General features: G+C 40.4%; 1 protein-coding gene across 1 annotated transcript in view; it reads right to left on the bottom strand.

Annotated features, from left to right (window-relative positions):
• LOC148030374 (polyadenylate-binding protein-interacting protein 11-like) overlaps nt 1–18,627 on the bottom strand; it is a 45,278-nt gene extending 26,651 nt beyond the window's left edge. Inside the window, exons 1-8 of the mRNA XM_087686700.1 lie at nt 17,929–18,627; nt 17,726–17,836; nt 17,537–17,581; nt 17,344–17,416; nt 17,129–17,241; nt 16,906–16,965; nt 16,761–16,808; nt 16,594–16,662 (exon numbers count right to left, since the gene is read on the bottom strand). Of these exons, the coding sequence (XP_087542826.1) occupies nt 16,594–16,662; nt 16,761–16,808; nt 16,906–16,965; nt 17,129–17,241; nt 17,344–17,416; nt 17,537–17,581; nt 17,726–17,836; nt 17,929–18,315 (906 nt within the window). The 5' untranslated portion in view covers nt 18,316–18,627. The remainder of the gene's footprint in view (nt 1–16,593; nt 16,663–16,760; nt 16,809–16,905; nt 16,966–17,128; nt 17,242–17,343; nt 17,417–17,536; nt 17,582–17,725; nt 17,837–17,928) is intronic.
• Nucleotides 18,628–19,069: the final 442 nt, after the last annotated feature.

Raw genomic sequence — 19,069 nt, 5'->3', positions numbered from 1 at the left:
GGTACATTGCTGAACAATGGCTGCAAATGCTTCAAGCAGCAATGACACTAAATCCCTTCTTGAAATCAAGAGATTTGATAGCACTGTTTTGACTTGTGAAAGGATAGGATACAAGGCATTTTTTTTCTAAAGGATTGTGATGATGCTCTCTTGGAAGTCAAGCTTGCAGCTATGACAAATGAGGATTGGGCTAGACTCAACAAGAAGGCCATTGCATACATTAAAATGATTGTATCTGATGATGTAGTTATAGACATTAAGCGTCTTGATACAGCTTATGCCATATGGAAAAAGTTGATGGATATTTCTGAAAATACAACTCTAATAAATCAAGTTCATCTTATGCGCAAGCTTGTTAACATGGATGGGTCTAAGCCAGCATTGGAGCATTGAGTGCTTTCACAAGGATTTTGAGCCAGTTATTACAAGACTCTGGTTTGCAACCCTTCAATGATAAATTAATGGTCATTTTCTGGTGATGACTTTGCCTGATAGCTGGGAGTCTTTGGTTGTTTCATTGAGCAACAACCTTGCTTTAACCTTCGATGGTGTTAGGGGCTCTATTCTAAATGAGGAGATTAGAAGAAAGTCCAGTGGAGAAAGCAGTGGTTCAGCTTATCATCTTAGAGGCAGGTCAAAAAAGAGGGATAATGCAAGAAATAAAGGCAAAAGCAGGAGTAAAAGCAAGGGCAAATAACAGGATGTCACTTGCTACCAATGTGGACGTAAAGGGCAAAAAAAGCCTGATTGTCGCTACTACAAGAAAGAGTAAGAAAGAAAGAAACAGCAAGGAAAGAAAAAGAAAGATGACAAGAAAGATGATGACAGCTCTCCTTCAAAAGAAGTTGCAAAAGCAAATGTTGCATCTAGTGTGGTTATTGAGCTCTCTGACACTAGAGATATACTTGTTGCAGCCTCATGTAATGATGCAGATATTATGGCAACAGCAAGTGATATGCACATCACTAAAAAGGAGGTGATTGATGCCTTACTTTCAGCTCATGATGGGCTGTCTCAAACATGGACAGTGGACAGTGGTGCCTCTTTTCATGTCACTCCCTCTTTGGAATCATTTTCTGAATACACTTCAGGTTACCTAGGCAAGTGGGCAACAATTATGCATGTGAAATAGAGGGTGTAGGTACCATTCACTTGGCCCTTGAAAATGGTCAAGAGCTGATTTTGTATGATGTCAGATATGTACTTGGCATAAAGAAAAGTCTACTATCAGTTGGGCAGCTTGATGTAAAAGGGTATTTTACTACCTTTGGTGGTGGATCTTGGAAGGTGCATAAGAGCTCTATGCTGATTGTTAAAGGCAGCAAAAAGAGGACTTTGTATTATTTGCATTGTAAAGCATTACTTGGCAAGTTTTTGGCTGTGGCTAAAGTTCATTCACAGATGGAACTTTGGCACAAATGACTTGGTCATATGAGCCAGAAAGGCCTTTAGGTTCTCTCCTCTTCGGGGAGATTTGATGTAAAAGACTCTGGTCTTGACTTTTGTAATGATTACATATATAGAAAACATGTGAAGCCTCCTTATTACTCTGGTGTTATTAAGAAGTCCAATGCTCTTGACTTAGTACATTCAGATGTGTGCACTATGCCTTTTAATTCACATGGGGATATACGGTACTTTGCCACTTTTATTGATGATTTCAGTAGAAAGTCATGGGTGTATGTATTAAAGAGCAAAAAGGAAGCATTTGATGCTTTTAAAAGGTTTCATACCTTTGTTACCACACAAAAAGGATTTAAGTTAAAAGCTATAAGAACGGATAATGGGGGTGAGTATATCACTAATGAGTTTAAAAGATTTAGTCAGATGCATGGCATTAAGAGGGAGTTGACAACCCCTTACAGCCTTGCATCAAATGGCATAGCTGAAATATATAATTACACACTTTGTAAGAGAGTCAGATGAATGCTGTCCACAACTAATCTCCCGCAGTAGTTTTGGGGAGAGGCTCTTAAAACTGCAATTCATGTGTGCAATCGCTCTCCCAATCGTGCATTGGAAAATGGTATTCTTGAAGAAGTTTGGTCTGGCAAACCTACTTTATATGACCATTTGCGTGTCTTTGGTTGTGATACTTTTGTGCATATTCCTGTATATCAGAGGACTAAACTAGACATGAAGTCCATCAAGGGTATCTTCATGGGATATGGAGATGAAATAGAGATGGGATATAGAGCTTGGCTTCCTCAAGATAGGAAGATAGTAAACCGAGACGTAGTATTTAATGAGGCAAAGTTACTGAAAAATACTACACATGGTGACCTTGATAAGAAGGTCAAGTTTCAGAATGAACAGCCAGCCAGTCAACAACCATTAGCTGAAGATTTTGTCCCTTTTGATGCTGAAAATGAGCAGTAGTCTATTGTGCTACAGCCAGAAGATAATGGACAACAAATTAATGCACATAATGGAATAGGACAGCAAGAAAAACATGCTGAAACCAGGTTACAACAGCAAGAAAATGCTGAAAATCAGCCACCAAGTGATGGTGTGCACATACCTAAAGATGTAGGCCCATTGCCTATCAATACAGATCATTGGGTAAGAAGGTCTACACGGATCAAAAGGCAACCACAAAGGTTTCAGTCATCTTTGGATTGCATTTTACTGACTAATGAAGGTGAGTCTTTGATATTTAAAGAGGCACAGTCATGTGAAAACATGGGACCTTGCTATGCAGGAAGAGATAAAATCTCTATATGAGAACAACACATGGGAGCTTGTACCTTTGGCCAAGGATAGGAAGGCTATTCCTAACAAATGGGTTTATAAGGTGCAATGTATTGATGGGAAGCCCAAATACAAGGCATGTTTGGTTGCTAAGGGCTATACATAGAAGGAAGGCATAGACTTCCAGGAGGTTTTTTCACCAGTAGTGAAGATGGCTGCGCTCCATGTATTGCATCCTTGGATTTAGAGTTGGATCAAATGGATGTGAAGACTCCTTTTCTTCATGGTGACCTAGATGAAGAGCTGGACATGAAACAACCCGAAGGTTTTGCTATTCCAAAGAAAGAGCATTTAGTTTGTAAGCTGAAACGCAACTTATATGGGCTGAAACAGGCCCCTAGCCAGTAGTATAAAAAATTTCATACCTTTATGCTCAGCCATGGATTCAAACAGAGCCATGCAAATCACTGCTTATACACTAAGAAGGCTGATGATGGAAGCCTTATTGTGTTGGTTTTATATGTGGATGACATGCTGATTGCATGAAAGCATAAGAGTACTTTTCATACTCTTAAAAGGCAGCTAAGTTCAGCCTTCTCAATGAAAGATTTGGGAGCAACTGAACACATTTTGGACATGCGCATTAAAAGAGATAGAGAACAGCACTTGTTTCTCTCACAAGACAAGTATATCAACAAAGTACTTGACAGATTTAGTAAGGCTAATGCTAAGTCTCTTGGTGTGCCTTTACCCCCATATACAAAGCTTAGCAAAATTTATTGCCCAAAAGATGATGCAGCTGCTACTGCGATGAAAGGCATACCTTATGCATCAGCTTGTGGTTCTTTGATGTATGCCACATGGTTGCAACTCGTCCAGACATTGCCCATGCAGTGGGAGTTGTTAGTAAATTCATGTCTAACCCTGGCAAACCACATTGGGAAGCAGTGAAATGTATCTTTAGATACTTAAAAGGTGCACAAGACAAATGTATATGCTATGGAAAGGGTCCACTAGAGCTACAGGGGTTTTGTGATTCGGACATGGCAAGAGATCTTGACACTAGAAAGTCTACCAGTGGGTACATCTTTACTTTGGCTGGTGGAGTTGTTTCTTGGTGTTCAAGGTTGCAGAAAATTGTAGCACTGAGTACTACAGACGCTGAATATATTTCAGCCACACAAGCTTCTAAGGAAGCTATTTGGCTTGGCCATTTGGTCAAGGATTTTGGTCTTTCTTCCTGTACTCCAGTGCTTGGTTGTGATAGCCAGAGTGCAGCATGTCTAGCTAAAAATGCCATGTTTCGTACCCGCACCAAACACATAGATGTTCGGTATCATTTTATTCGATACGCCTTGGATGATGGCCTTGTCACACGGACTAAGGTCAAAACCCAAGATAACCCTGCAAATATTCTCACTAAAATCTTTCAAAGGCTTAGCATGAGCATTGCATTCAACTAGTGGGAGTTGGATAGCTTACAGGTACCACTTCAAGCCTTTAAGTGGGAGGTTATTGGATGTAAAGCCCCTTCAGGTGTAAACTCCCATTTATCTGACATTTATAAACTTATGGGTATGAACACACCCTTTACTTGTACCCTAATATATAAATACATTTTAATTCTTTGTGCACCATGCAACACACTGGTACACTCTTACTGGATGCTCTCAGCTCTTTGCTCTATCTCTGCTCATTCCAAGCTCGCATTCTAGTAAACACTCCAGCTCAACAGTAGGAGTCAAGGGAAAGCTAGGAAGTGATCAATCCTTTACTATATGACTAAAACCTTTGTCATAAGGGCATGATACATTGCCAACATAGCCAAAATCACTATTTCCATCAACGTACCTCTGCTAAGCATAAGCATAAGCATCTCAATCCCAAAATGACCAAGGATAGGCATCTCATATGCAAACCAAGCATAGGCATCCCACTGCCAATGACTGCAAATACATTCTCATGAATACATCTCATACATCTTCAGCCGAAAGTGCATCCCATACATATGAGTGTATCCCATACATGAATACATAAGTGAATACATCAATGGCATACCACTTTCTTACTGTCCAAAGGGATACCTGCACCTGCAAACAAGTTTCGAGCTCCAGATCACTGAGAGATGAACAAAGTCCCCCTCGGGCCGAGTTGTGCGCCCCTTCAAGGTCTTTAATGGCAAGGGGGGGTCACCCCACTGTTGACTTGCCATCTCGCTTGGCATCAACCTTGATTACATCAGTCATCAACATATTATATGGTAGACATTTCTATTTAAACAACTAGCATGAGATGCATTGAGGAATTGAGATTTTGGCTTTTCATGAGATGTTGAGATTTGAAAATGGAATCAATTAAAGGGAATAGGGAATGGGCTTGCCACGCAATGACTCACTACTAGCTTACCCTTGTTACAATGGATTTTTAATAGTTCTTTTATGCTTAATCAATCGACAACAGTCCAAGTGGTTAAAGTCAGAAAGAGTATTAATCACCAATGAATTTTCAGCATGAACCAACTCTTTCCAATGTAAGAAGGCATAATGACAAGATCAAAGTAGAATGGGCAGCATTCAAGCAATGAAACCTTCATCTAATGCATTATTTAGCTCTTGCATCTCTCCAACAAGTGGTTTAGGCTCATCAATAGGATGAAATGAAAGAGAGAGATCAAGAACTAAATACCTCTTAATGCTTGATGAAGATGGGCTGCCAATCAGTAACCATAGCCTCCAAGATTGCTCCACCATACTCCACGATTGTAATGCTCAGCAAAGAATGGTCCCTTTGAGCTTGAAAATGAAGGATTCTTCAAATGGAAGGAAGTAATGGAGCTCCAAGATAGCTCACATCTTGCATAAGAGAGCTTGGAAATAGAATCCTCCAAAATGGCATTCCATAATGCCTTCCGAGTATCCAATGCCTCCCAAGTCTTGTAAAGAAGCTCTAATATTGGTATAGACCACCAATTTGAAATCACGGGACCAAAGCTTGAGTAGACCTTGCAGAATCATGCAGCTTCCATAATATGGATATGGCTGCCCCAAATGGAATGCTCTCAATCTTGCTTCAATCTTCCAGTCCATACTCCTTGATGCCTCAAACTTCAAATGTACTTGTAGACAAGTGATCTTGGGACCAAAAGAGGCAAAAGCCCTCAAGTTTTGAGAAACTTTGAGCAAGAATCCATGGCTATCCTCAACTACACCTGTTAGGGTTTCAAGAACTCAAGAAAATGCCAAAGAAGATGAAAGAGACCCTGAATCTTGCTGGAAACTACTGTGAGATGATGAAGTAGGCCATTGAGGATGAGTCTGAGCTGTTGAAGGTGCTGGTTTTCCCGGATGTGATTAGCGCAAAATGCGCCAAAAAATTATGGGCCTGGCCTTGGGAGCAACTATGGAGTTTAGATTCGCAAGTTCCACCACCGGAGGCTCAACGTTGCAGTGCACTCCTTAAGCAATGATTGCAAGCTCAAACAAGGAGGCTTTGGAGCTATCTTCAAGGGTATTCTTCCGGACAGCCAAGAAATTGCTGTCAGAAGGCTAGATACCACTTCTCTGCAAGGAGAGAGGGAGCTCCAAAACAAGCTCTCCATCATCGGCAACATTTCCTCACCTCACATTGTTGGCCTCCTCGACTTCTGTGCTAATGGTAAAAAGAAGTTCCTTGTCTACGAGTACATGCACAACCACAACCTACAGGAAGCTTTATTCGACGATGAGTACACTATTAGCTTAGACTGGGAAAAGAGGTTCAACATTATTGTCCACACTACAAAAGCGTTGGCGTTTCTCCACAAATCAAATCCTCTGAACATCCATGGAGACGTCAAGCTGAGCAATGTCCTTCTAGATTAGGAGTTCTTTGCTCGATTGGCCAACTTTGGCCGTGCAATGCTGAAATCGGAGTCAGAAGTGGTTGCAGGTGTAGGGATTGAGCAGCCGCAGCACCAGCAACACCACAAAATACCAACTACACTGGCCGGTATAACAGGTGTAAGGAACTTGATTTTTGGGATCATCATTATCATAATACAAGTCTCCAACTTCTCTCTCTCTCTCTCTCAACTTTCATGACTACCTTCTCTCCTTTTCTAGTCTTTCTCTCTCCTCGTCACTCTCTTTCTCTTTTATATCTCTTCTCTCTCTTCTGCAATCTTCTCTCTCCTCTTTCTCTCTTTTGCATCTCTTCTCTCTCTCTCTCTCTCTCTCTCTCTCTCTCTCTCTCCTTGGGAAAGAGTGACTTACATGTTGCCACTATTTGTTCTATCTCGTTGGATACTTGGACAAGATTAAGAAGTCCTACTACACTGTGTATTCAAGGCAAAGTTCATGGCAAGGATGTGTTTATATTGATAGACAATGGCAATTCACATAGCTTCATCAATAGAGCAATCATGGATAGCTGAAGTGTTTCCCCATAGAATTATAGTGACCTCTTAAGGTGCAAGTTGCCAAACGAAGATGAGGAAATAAGCACTCAAATGTGCCCTGCCGTGCATATACAGCTGGCTGAAAATTTTGGACAGCAAATGGATTTAATTGCATTAGAGATGGGGCCTATAGATGTAGTCTTGGGTTGTGACAAGCTGAAACTTTGGGCACAATTACCATTGATTTCTCATTGCTGTACATGGAGTTTGTTAGTGCTAGACAGCTCATTCATCTACAGGGAATATTATTGAAAGTACCTAAGTCTAGGTATGCCACTCTTAAAGACGGTTCTAACAACAAACTAGCTCAGATTCTATGGGCCTTGCAAGATCATGAGGAGAGTGGATGAGTTAGCATACTAATTAGAATTGCCTCCTACTAGGATTCACAATGCTTTTCATGTGAGTGAGCTCAAGCCCTTTATTGGATCATCAGTGGATTACATAGAGGAGCTTCCTCCCATGGATGAAAAAGGCATCATTCAATACATTCCAGAGGTGGTCGTTGGCTAAAGAGAGAAGAAGTTTCGTTCTCAGTCCATCATTGAATATTTGATAAAGTGGTAAGGCTTACCACTTGAGGAAGCTTCTTGGAGGCCAGCTTCAGTAATGGAAGAGTTCCCCCATCTTTTGGAAGCTAACTTGGCTAAAGTTTAGCTATTGTAACCTCTTCCAGTCCAAACAGCTTGCAGGCAGCCTTTTATTTTGAACCAGATTTTATTCTGAATTATGGACAGCATTGAGTGCCATACATGGACTGAGAGTACTCGTTAAGAACTCCACTTCTATGTATCAAACACCTTAATCGGAGTTCTCTACAGAAAGATATCTCAGATTTACTACAGCAAGGCCCTGTGGTAGACAGCATGCTGTCCACTGCCTATGGCCTTCATTTTCTTAGAGAATATGGGTCAAGATTTAAATTTTATCATTTCCCAATCATACCATATATCATACTTGATGAATGATACTTTATACATCAACAATTACCCCTCATTCCATCGGATAACCCTTGTAATGTCTGCAGTAGAGTAGTACTCTAGTCTGCTCCTACCCTGTGTTTTTGTAACAAGTGCCCAACTTGTTTTCTAGGGCAAAAACCTTTGGGTGGGGATAGAATATAAAAGAGGGGAGATAAAATAATGGGGATAAAATACCAACTACACTGGCCGGTGTAAAAGGTGCAAGGGACTTGATTTTTGGGATCATCATTATCATAATACAAGTCTCCTTCATCTTCTCTCTCTCAGCTTTCATGGCTACCTTCTCTCTCTTTTTGTCTCTCTCCCCCTTTCCTAGTCTTTCTCTCTCCTCGTCACTCTCTATTTTCTACATCTCTTCTCTCCTGCAGTCTTCTCTCTCCTCTTTCTCTCTCCAATCCTCTCCTTGACAATATGGTGTCGATGGTGGAGACACTAGAACATGAATGCTTCCATAAGGTGCCAATGGAGGTGGAGGCATTAGAGCACTGAACCCTTGTCCAAATGTCAACTGGGACACAACAAAGTGACCAATAGGTCCACTAGGTAAAGCCATGGAGGCAAACTATGACACCAATTGATCTATACTTGGATAAGCAAAGGGAGAAGTCCTATGCTAGGTGTAACTTAAAGATGAGAAAGATGAAGGTTGAGCCTTCCCCAAAGGTGCAAGAGTACCACCTGGAACTAGAGATGAAGAGGTCCTAAAGGCTATGCTTGTGTGATGAACCCCCTCACGTGGTATGTGCAAAAACTTGTCGTGTTTGATATGCAAAGGTGAAAGTTATGAATTGTAATGGTGATGCAACAGAAGAAGTGGGTGGGATGGGTGGGTTTGTAAATTGTGATGACTTTGATTAGGTGAATGAAATTGAAATGAAGGTGAAGATTATGAATACAAAGAAGATGATGCACCAAACTCATTCTGACTATTAGAACCGTAATGAAAAGAAGGAAGGCAAGACATAAAGTTATAAGACTTTTTCTTAGAATCACCCCTTCTTGTATTCACATACATGAATGGATCATCCATGGAGAATGTACCATGTTCTGCATTTAGTACTCTGCCTTCAATTTGATCTTTACCAACATGTTGCAAAGGCGGTGAAGAAAGAGCAATAGACAAAGGAACAAAAGTAGAAACTTATGTACCTTGAATTAAAGTAGGAAAAATAGGTTGAACATATAAAATATACTCCAAATCTCACTCTCCAAGAGAGGGCCCTATCCCTAGTGGAGGTCTCGACAGCCCTACAAGACCATCAAACTTATGCACTACATCTAATGAGAAAGAACCAAATATACCTTCTTCATGGAGCTTTTGTTTGAAGGCTCATCAACATAACTCTTCAACTTTACTAGCTCTATGAGCCAAGATCAATTGCAGCTCCTCATCGATGATGTCACCAATATAGTCAAAAGGATCTCTGACCATGTCAGAACCTTCCAGAGTGGGGAGTGGATACCACTCTAACTCAGTTCTCGACATAGGCTCTTTTGGGGACTCAGTCGCTATAGACGTGTTTGAAGTCATCTAACCTATTGTGGCTCCTAGCTTCTAAGAAGAGCTTTCAAATCAAGGTCTAGGTTTCTTCAAAGAGAACCTAGCTCTAATACCATGTGGAAAAATATCCTAACACAAAAACTCAAACACAATCGTATGACAATAGCACAAACTAATAGAATAGCACGGTTAGGGTTAGGGTAACTTAGAGACAATGAACACAGTGAATAAGAAACTGAATGAATCTCAATAAATACAATGCTCATACAACAAACATACTATGCAGTTAAGTAATACTAACCCTCGAAACTCCCGTGTATTGAAGATTGGGACAAAGAGTACGAGAGCTAGACAGTATGTCGTACTTTGATGGATCCCAAATCACAACAAGGCAACCTCCATCAGTGTCTGGTAGTAGCAAACACAATAGTAGGTAGTTGACAAGCCAAGAAGAGAGAAAATCAGAAAACACAGCCATAGAAGGTATCAAGCAATCAAGGCAATAGTAGCCAAGGGCAAAACACAAACTCCAGGTGATGACGAGATAATAGGTGGCAATTGCACTAACAAAACGCAGCTTGGATGATGACATCAACAATGGGCAATGGCTCTTGGACAGCAAACACAGCCTTTTTATGGATTGCTAGGCAATAAACGCAAGGTCTCGACGAGGATGGACAGCATGCAGCAGCTAGATAAAGAGCAAACTGCACACAAATTGCTGGAAACAAACGCCAAATGGTGGCAAACAACGTGAGCTAATTTTGGCTAAGATGTCCTCCGTGAACAAGGCATGGGCAACAAAGCTCTAGCACTTGCAATTTGTGAAAACGAGATTAACTAAGTGGGAGGGTAACTTGTCTATTTATAGAAAGTTTAGGGCCTCCCAAATTAAGGTTTGTATGTGAGACACTAAAACTCTCTAGGACTGCGTTTCTTTTAAAGAAAATGTTAAATACCTTAATTAATTTGACTTTTGGGGCTATTTAATAAAAGCTAATAAATTTTTAGCTCAACACTATGTTGGGTACTCATGGAAATTATCATGGGGCATTGTAATCCGAAATACACACTCGCATGTATGATAACATTGGCATGTAGCCAAGAATGCAAAACTAGAATGTTTGGTCAAGCATTGTTAGGTATATGTCCAATGCAAACGCAGCAATTGTAACCAGCCTTCCTCCTCGGATAGGGTGGTAAATAACCTGATTAAGCACTATTTACAGCAATTAACAAATTCACGAAACTGAAAAGTACACTTTACCATATAATCTTGGACATTGGACACCCTGTTGGCTCCAAAATTGGTGCCCCTTTCGCTATTGATTGGTCTTCTCCCGCCCCTAGCTGCCTCAGAAGGTCCTCCAAACTCTAAAAACGTTTTTCAGTCTTGCATGGGCAATTTTGACAAGTGACAGCCTTTCCAAATGGTTTTTCCAATATTATTAATAATTATATATTAATCTTCAATCTTTAAATACTGAAAATTAATCTAATAATTTCGGTACCCTGAAAATAATCTAACTAGCCAATAATTAAATTGGCTAGGCAACTTCCATTCCCGAGTGTCTCTGTGCTATCTTTGACCATCATCAGATTGGTGTTAGGTGCATCACTTCTCTAGTGTCACCAACTGACACTTATGGTCAAATGAATGACCTAGGCCAACAATTGACACCAGATACCACCAAGTAGTTGTATAACATAGATAATAGCAACTTTTGCCTTTGACATCCCGTGATTTTCTCGGGTCCCGGACTTGTAAATTTACTCTAACCCTAGTTGCACCTCACATATGCAACATTTACTTAATCATGTGATTAAAAATTAATCCACATGTTAAGTGAGATTTCAAAAATACATGTCCTCATGACAGCAATGGCATCACCAAGGCCACCATTTTTGCATCCACCAACGAAGCAGGTGAGGCAACAATTAAGTTTGAAACCTTTAATGGTTTGCAAGATGGATTGAAGGCTTTGACCTCAATGGTGGACAACTCTTTTGATGTAAGACAAGGCACAAGCAACTTGGCTGCCTTTTGGATATGTTTTCTATTCCCAATGGCTCGCAAACACTTTTGAAGTGGATGTGACAATAGATTGGCACAAATTGAATGCAATTCACTGTGCTGATTTGAAAAAGTATCCAAACAAATTCTTGGTAATTGTTGTCAGTTAGATCTTTTAGTGAGGTCAAGATGGCTAGGTTTCAACCACCTATGCTAGGTGTTCATGGGAATTATCATGGGGCATTGCAACCTCAAATGCACACTATAATAATATTGGCATGTAGTTAAGAATGCAAACTAGAATGTTAAGTCAATTGGGAGGACCCCTTGGGCATATGTCAAATGCAAACGCAGCAATGGCATCACCAAGGCCACCATTTTTGCAACCACCAAAAAAGCAGGTGGGGCAACAATCAAATTCGAAACCTTTAATGGCCTGCAAGATGATTAAAGGCATTGACCTTCATTCCAACAATTTGATAAAACCTACAATGGGGGCAATTTTTCCTTTCATTCGGACTGCACAAGGCAGCCATTTTCCTAAAAGGAAATGCACTTCAATGGTGGACAACCCTTTTGATGCAAGACAAGGCACAAGCAACTCGGGTGCATTTTGGATAAGTTTCCTATTCCCAATGGCTCACAAACACTTTTGAAGTGGATATGAAAATAGCTTGGCACAAATTGGATGCAATTCATTGCTCTAATTTGGAAGATTATACAAACAAATTCCAGGCAGCTCTGTTGTCAGTTAGATCTTTTCATGAGGTCACAATGGCCGAGCAAATAGAGACATATTGTTGTGTTCTACCCCTACAGATTTCGTGACTTTTGCACAACAAAAGTGACCAGCATGGCACAATTGACTAAAAATGCAAACACATATTATGCATTAATGAAAGGCCATGTCACTGAATTTAAGGGCAGCAAAGATGCTTCAAAAAATAGTGCTGAAAATTAGGGCAGAAAGATTAAATTTTTGGGTGGCAAGTTTAAATCCTCAAAGAAGAGTCAACAGGCTCAAAATCCGTCTAAGTCATTCTTTCAAAAAGGTAGACAAGGCAAAAGGTCATTTGCAAGTGCCAAGAAAGCTACTAAAAGGAAGGCATTGTATGATACAAACAAATGCTCTGTTTGTGAACAAGAGGGGCATGTAGCATGTGAATACCCACGACATAAGTCTAAAAATCATGCAAGTAACACAAGGATGGGAAAGGCAAGAAGTATAATACTATAGCTGGATTGGTAATCTAATCTTGTTGGTAAGCAATCAAATAGAGATGCTTCAAAGCTATGTTGTGCATGGGCCAAAGTGAAGATCAGCATGCTTTAGTTTTCTTTGATGCAAGTGCTTGTGCCAACTTCATTTCTCTAGAATTGGCAATCAAGTTGGGCATCACAATTGATGAGATGGGTCCCATGGTCGCATCAACTTTTATCTCTATCAACTTTTGTACGCCTTTTTGTATGAGATCACTGTTTGCCTCATAATATAGTGTAATTGGTTTTGTACTTAACTCTCGTTTCAACTCTCTTTTGCACTTATGTTTGAAGTAAAGTCTCTAAATGTTGTTGAAGAACATTGTGTCTTAAGTCCAGAAATTGGGTAAAGACCTTAAATTATATGTATAACTTTTTTGGATCGAACAAAGCATCGGACATGCACCCAAGATTTATTATAGTCTAATTAGTAGGGCGAGTACTAATCAAACACCATTGGATGGGACAACCATACCCTAACTTGTCCCCAATTGGTCCTCGTATGAGGTCATCTACTCATGGAAGAGAAAAAATGCTATTGCCATAGTTATGTAAACACCCTAGTATGCTTAACAATTGTAATATTCACTTGCTTAACATTTTAAGAAAATGGAAAGAACGAATACTTGAAGCTGAATATGACAATTATGCAAAAAGTTACAACCATGGATATATAAAAATGATTGAGAAAAGATGAAGGTGGAAGATAGGCAAACTACACCCCCAAAATAAATATATTTCTGCTCAACCCTTAGGGATGAGCTCAATTACAATCAACCAGAGAGTGAGAAGAACTATTTCTTACTCTCACAAGTATCATGCAACTGATGTACATATGCAGATATGCATATACTTATGATGCACTTCTTGTAAGACTCACAATCCTAATGCACAACTCAACAAAGGACCAAAGAACCCAAGAAAGCTAAAAGAAATGTATTTCTACTCAACCCTTAGGGATAAGCATAATTACAATCAACCTGAAAGTGAGGAGAACTATTTCTTACTCTTTCAAGTATCATACAACTGATGTGCACATGCACATATGCATATACTTATGATGCAATAATACAATTGATTTCTTGTAAGACTCACAGTCCTAATGCACAACTCAACAGAAGACAGAAGAACCCAAGAAAGCTGAAAGAGATCCTCAAATCTAAATTAAAGTAGTTAAATAGAGATTTATACATGCATCGACTTTAAGAGCCCAAGTATGAACTAGCACTTCAAAAATCCACGAAGTCACTTGAACATCTTATCTAGCTTCATCTCGATATGCCTCCAATAGTCTTCACCTTGATCAAGCCACAAACACTTTGACTTGCCTCAATCTCTCATCATGATCAACTTTGGGGCTATCTTCAACTACCATACATGAGTTTACTACAAGGAAATCAATGTAGAATGAGAGGAAATAAACTCTTTTTATAGAAGAAAGGTAGACTTTTCAAAGAGAGAAAGTAAAGTAGCAAAATACAAATGCCTATCCATATGTCATGAACTGAGACAAGTCGTGGAACACTTGGAAGCTTGCATGACAAATGTCCCTAATAAGGTTTAAAAATGTGCATTACACATTAAACCTTCATTAGCTCATTAAACAACCGCAAAACTTAGATACAATCAATATGTTTCACTATCCCATAAGTAAACTTCCCACTTTTTGGTTGATTCATCATCTCTGAATAGAGGATGTGCTAGTCACTTGCATCCCTTGCTATGCAATTTACCCCAGTTCATCCCAACCTCCATCCATCAGGTACCTCCGTACCTAACTCCTCCATCTGCTGCCGTAGTAATCCTCCTTAGCCAATGCCCATTAGGTTGGCAACTCCTCCAACCTGCATTTCATCCTAGTTTATTGCTACCATCACCTCCAACTCTTGCAGTGGCCATCCACAAATGTCGTTTTCATCCTCGCAACTTCATGCTGTGTTCTGTACCAATTATTGTCCTCTCCATTCAACCTACTACTACGGTCATCTCCAACTATCACCCTTTAACCGGGTGACTCCTATAGGCTACGTTTTGCTATAGCTTACAGCCATCACCATCATTTATAGCAAGTCGCTCTTGCACTTTCAACACTTTTCTTTATCAGCCTCTACTACAACTGGTGGTTACTATGCTCAAGATCTGTTTTCAATGGATGACACACATCACCATCTCCCTTATTCCACTCCAACAAAAGTCATTGACTATTTGACAGCTCTACACTGGAGCATTCTATACACATTCATTCATTATTCAATTATCTTCATTTTGGGTTTTTGCATTAGTGATTAAGTTCACTATGTTTTAGTCATGGTCATACACTATATTTCCTTTTGCAAACCCCATCGTATCTCAATAGTCCCAACACTTATCTCTTCTTTATGGCTTTCCTTTTTGGTTGAAAATAGTCAATAGTCATTAGCATTTTTAGGCCAATCCAAGGCTCCTAAAATTTAGGGACCCCAATATGGATGCAAGTGTTTTAAATGTGGACAAAAAAGGCTACAAAGCAAAGCTTTGTCTAAAGAAAGAGCGAAGCAAGGTCTCTGACATTCAAGTTCAAGTCACCAATGACCACTAACAATCAATGTCATCGATGATGTGGTGGCAAACACACATCACACTCCAAAGATGCATAAACTATTCACAAATTGGGATCAATTACAAGGTAAGCAAGCACCATTCCTAATAGACCCAAGGGCAATTTGAAAACTTTATTTCCTTGCAGCTAGCTAAAGAGCCTGGCTTAAATAATGAAGACAAGGAGACTCCAGCAGAAGGTTACCAAGCTTTAGATGCCGACGATGGTGACACAATGAGGATTGTATCTTACATTGGCAAGCTCAAGATTTACATAGGACTTCCATGTTGGATGAACAGCCTTATGTATGCTTCACTCTTTTTCAAATACATCAAATATTACTCAAGGGGAGACCTCGACCTTGACAAGCTATGGAAGAGCATACATACACATTGCAGGTTGTTTTTGTGTTACACTTGAGCATTTGTGAGAAAACAATGGTCAATCTTTTACCCGAACAACCCAACCCCCACTCCACATCCCAATATTGATAGAATAGCAAATCAAAACAGCCCAACAAAATGAGTGTTTTCTCCATGTTCCAAAAGCTACTGAAACATCCAAGAAAGAGTAGCATATTTCATTTCAAAAAACACTCAAATGGCCCAAATGTGCTCCCAAGTAACTATTTTCAATCATAATCAATGACAAAAGATACGTAGATTATCCTCACATGTGACAAGGATTCAACGACAACTGCTCTAGTAGCTTTTCTCTAGGAGTACCTTAGTGATGAAAAACACAAGCTTCAACCATGGTTTTGGTAATCATGGATACTAGATCTGGACACTAGGCTCGCCTTAAGGGTTAACAATGTCACTCACACAAGCTTGCATGTTGGATGGACTAACCATATATATATATATATGTGCATTTTTCAGGCTGTTTATGTTTTGTATTGCCCTCATGTATTTGTGACAAGAGAGGTCAATCTTACCCAATGCACCCCCCCCCCCCCCCCAAAAAAAAAAAATTTGATAACAATGGTAAATGGAGACAGCCCAAAATGAGCGTTGTCTTCTTGTTCCAAACAGAGTAGCACATTGCGGTTCAAAAAAACCTTATATTTCCCATTGTAAACCAGCAACAAAAGATATATCATCTTCTAGTTATGGACAGAATGTAACTCACCATGACAAACTCCACAAATGCAATCCGAGTAGCATGATGATAATCCCCAAGCAAACGCAAGCGTGCTACCTTCCATCCATTACATATAGTGTTAGCTGCCCATCCTTTTAACAGCCAATTATCAGTACATTGATATGCCAGTATATGCATCCCCATAATCATTGTACCTCACCACATAGCGACTCAAAGAATAGCTTGACATCAGCCTGAGACACCTGCATGCAGAAAGAGTTGTCAAATTGTGGTGATAATCGATCATGACTCCATGGACCTATTCAGCTGTTACTGAGTAACACAAGTTATTACTTTCACCTTTTTGTCAATGTTTGTGCAGTATACCGTCCGTGCACACATTTCACGTTCATCCTCTGACTGCCAGTGTAAGGGACATGACATTATTGCCCTGTTCAATCTTTGCATAAATGAATGCAATAGTTTCAACACAATTATTGTAACGGACATGACATTATTGCCCAGTTCAACCTTTGCACAAATGGACTTCATAATTTCAACACAATTATTCGATGTCCCTTGCCTGAGGAAGAAAAGTAGGATTAACAGGAACAATTGCAGTTTTTGATGGCAACACTCTAACAGGGTAATAGCCCAGCATGGTTCCTGCAAGGCTTAATGCTGCTCGTGCTCCCTCTGTCCAAGCACATTGGGTACATAAGAACATTTAACACGCAAACCAATGCAAAAGGGTATACTTTACAGGACCCAGGTATCCAAAACAATTTCGTAACTCACCTTCATCAGTAAACTCCACAAAGGCAAACCTAAGAACAGAGTTTGGATCTCCACACACGCGACAATCCACCACCTGACAATAAATCAAAGGAACAGGTTGCAATTCTGGCCAACTTTTTCGCACCCCAAAATGAAGTTTTTTTTTTTTTTTTTAATACAGCCTGGGTAATTTGTGTATAGACCACTGCAGTACCTGACCACAGCTTATAAAAAGAGCTGCAAGTTGCTCCTCTGTGACCTATGGTTCGAGGTAAGAAAGTCGTGTGAGCTTACATGTGATGGGGTTGATTGAGACATGAGAGAATGAGCAAAATGAAACTTGATATTGAAATTGATCAGAGCAATGGCCATGTGTTTTCGGAGTGAGCACCATCAACCTGACCTGCTGATCAATGTCAGAAACATAGACAGTCCTGCGAACGCTGTCCTCACGCAAACCTCTACTTGTCCTGGTGTTTGTACGCCGCTTGGCAGCATTATGGCCATTTTTCTTCTGCCAAAGCATTACGGAGACAACTATAAATGCTGAATGCGAGATCAGAGGAGTAGGGGTTCCGATCTGTGGACAAAGGAAGGGACTCTAACCTTGCGATCCCCATTTTTGGCAGCGGCGGCTACAGCGGTTGCTATGTCTGCGGAATCCTTGAGCGACGGGGGCACGAATTCCTGCGCGAGGGGGTTGAGCTTGGAGAGGAGGTCCTCCAATTCTCGCATGTCGCGGCTGAATTGCTTCTTCTGCTCGTCCCGGGAGGAGGGGAGGGAGGGTGCAGCAGGGGAGGCGTGGTCGGGGGGCGGCGTCGGCTGCTGCTGCTGTTGGAACAGATGCTGGAGGAGGAGGTTCTTGCTCTGCTGATGATGGTGGTGATGGTGATGTTGATGGTGATGGTGGAGGTAGTGATGGTCCTGATGCTGCAGCTGGGAGTCCTTGTTATCTCCATCGAGGGGAAAATTGGCGCTTTCCACTACTGCCATGGAAGCTTAAGGAGAAGCCCAGAGGCAGATCTGCAGGCAGGTAAGACAAGGGGAGACCCTGTATGCGTCCAAGGGAATGCTGTCGATTCCTTCGTGCTCTCTCTCTCTCTACCTCCATAAGCCTTTGCCTGCCGCTTTACCCCTGCTTTTAACTTTTACTCCTCTGTTAATTGGATTAAGTTTGGTATAATCATCAGAATCTTATTATTAGCTCATATGTGCACCTTGGAGTTACCATACATTACTACTGAAAGAACATGGAGAGAGATGGAATAATAGAGAAATTCTCATTGTGCCTTGTCATTCCTAATGGCTTCTAATGTCTCCTCAATTTCAACTCCACTCCTCGATCAAATTGAAGGTTATAGAGACCAACTGAATAACAGTGAAATTCTCATCGTGCCTTTGTGGTTCCTAATGGCTTGTCATGTATCCTCAATTCATTCTCCCATACTCAGTCAAAATGAGAGCTTTTTCTCCCATACTCAGTCAAAATGAGAGCTTTTGGAAACATAGGTTTTTGTATCATGAGTTTATGAATGTGTCTTTCTCTAGTAGTTGGAAATATGGAGGAGAATCCTTGTTGTGCATATGTCTATGGAGACCCTTCGATTTCAATTTCAATATTCGATCGAAATGAGAGTATTTGGAACACAACATTTTCAATCGCATGGTTTATGATGCAAACTTCAATAAGTAGCTAGAACTTTGGAGACATTCTTAGTGTGCCTCATGGTTCTAAACGTCCATTCAA

Source organism: Lygodium microphyllum, chromosome 10 (assembly GCF_053477565.2).
Source record: "Lygodium microphyllum isolate KBCC chromosome 10, Lygodium_microphyllum_v1.1.10, whole genome shotgun sequence".
Lineage (NCBI taxonomy): Eukaryota > Viridiplantae > Streptophyta > Polypodiopsida > Schizaeales > Lygodiaceae > Lygodium > Lygodium microphyllum.
This window is presented reverse-complemented; position numbering and strand designations above follow the sequence as displayed.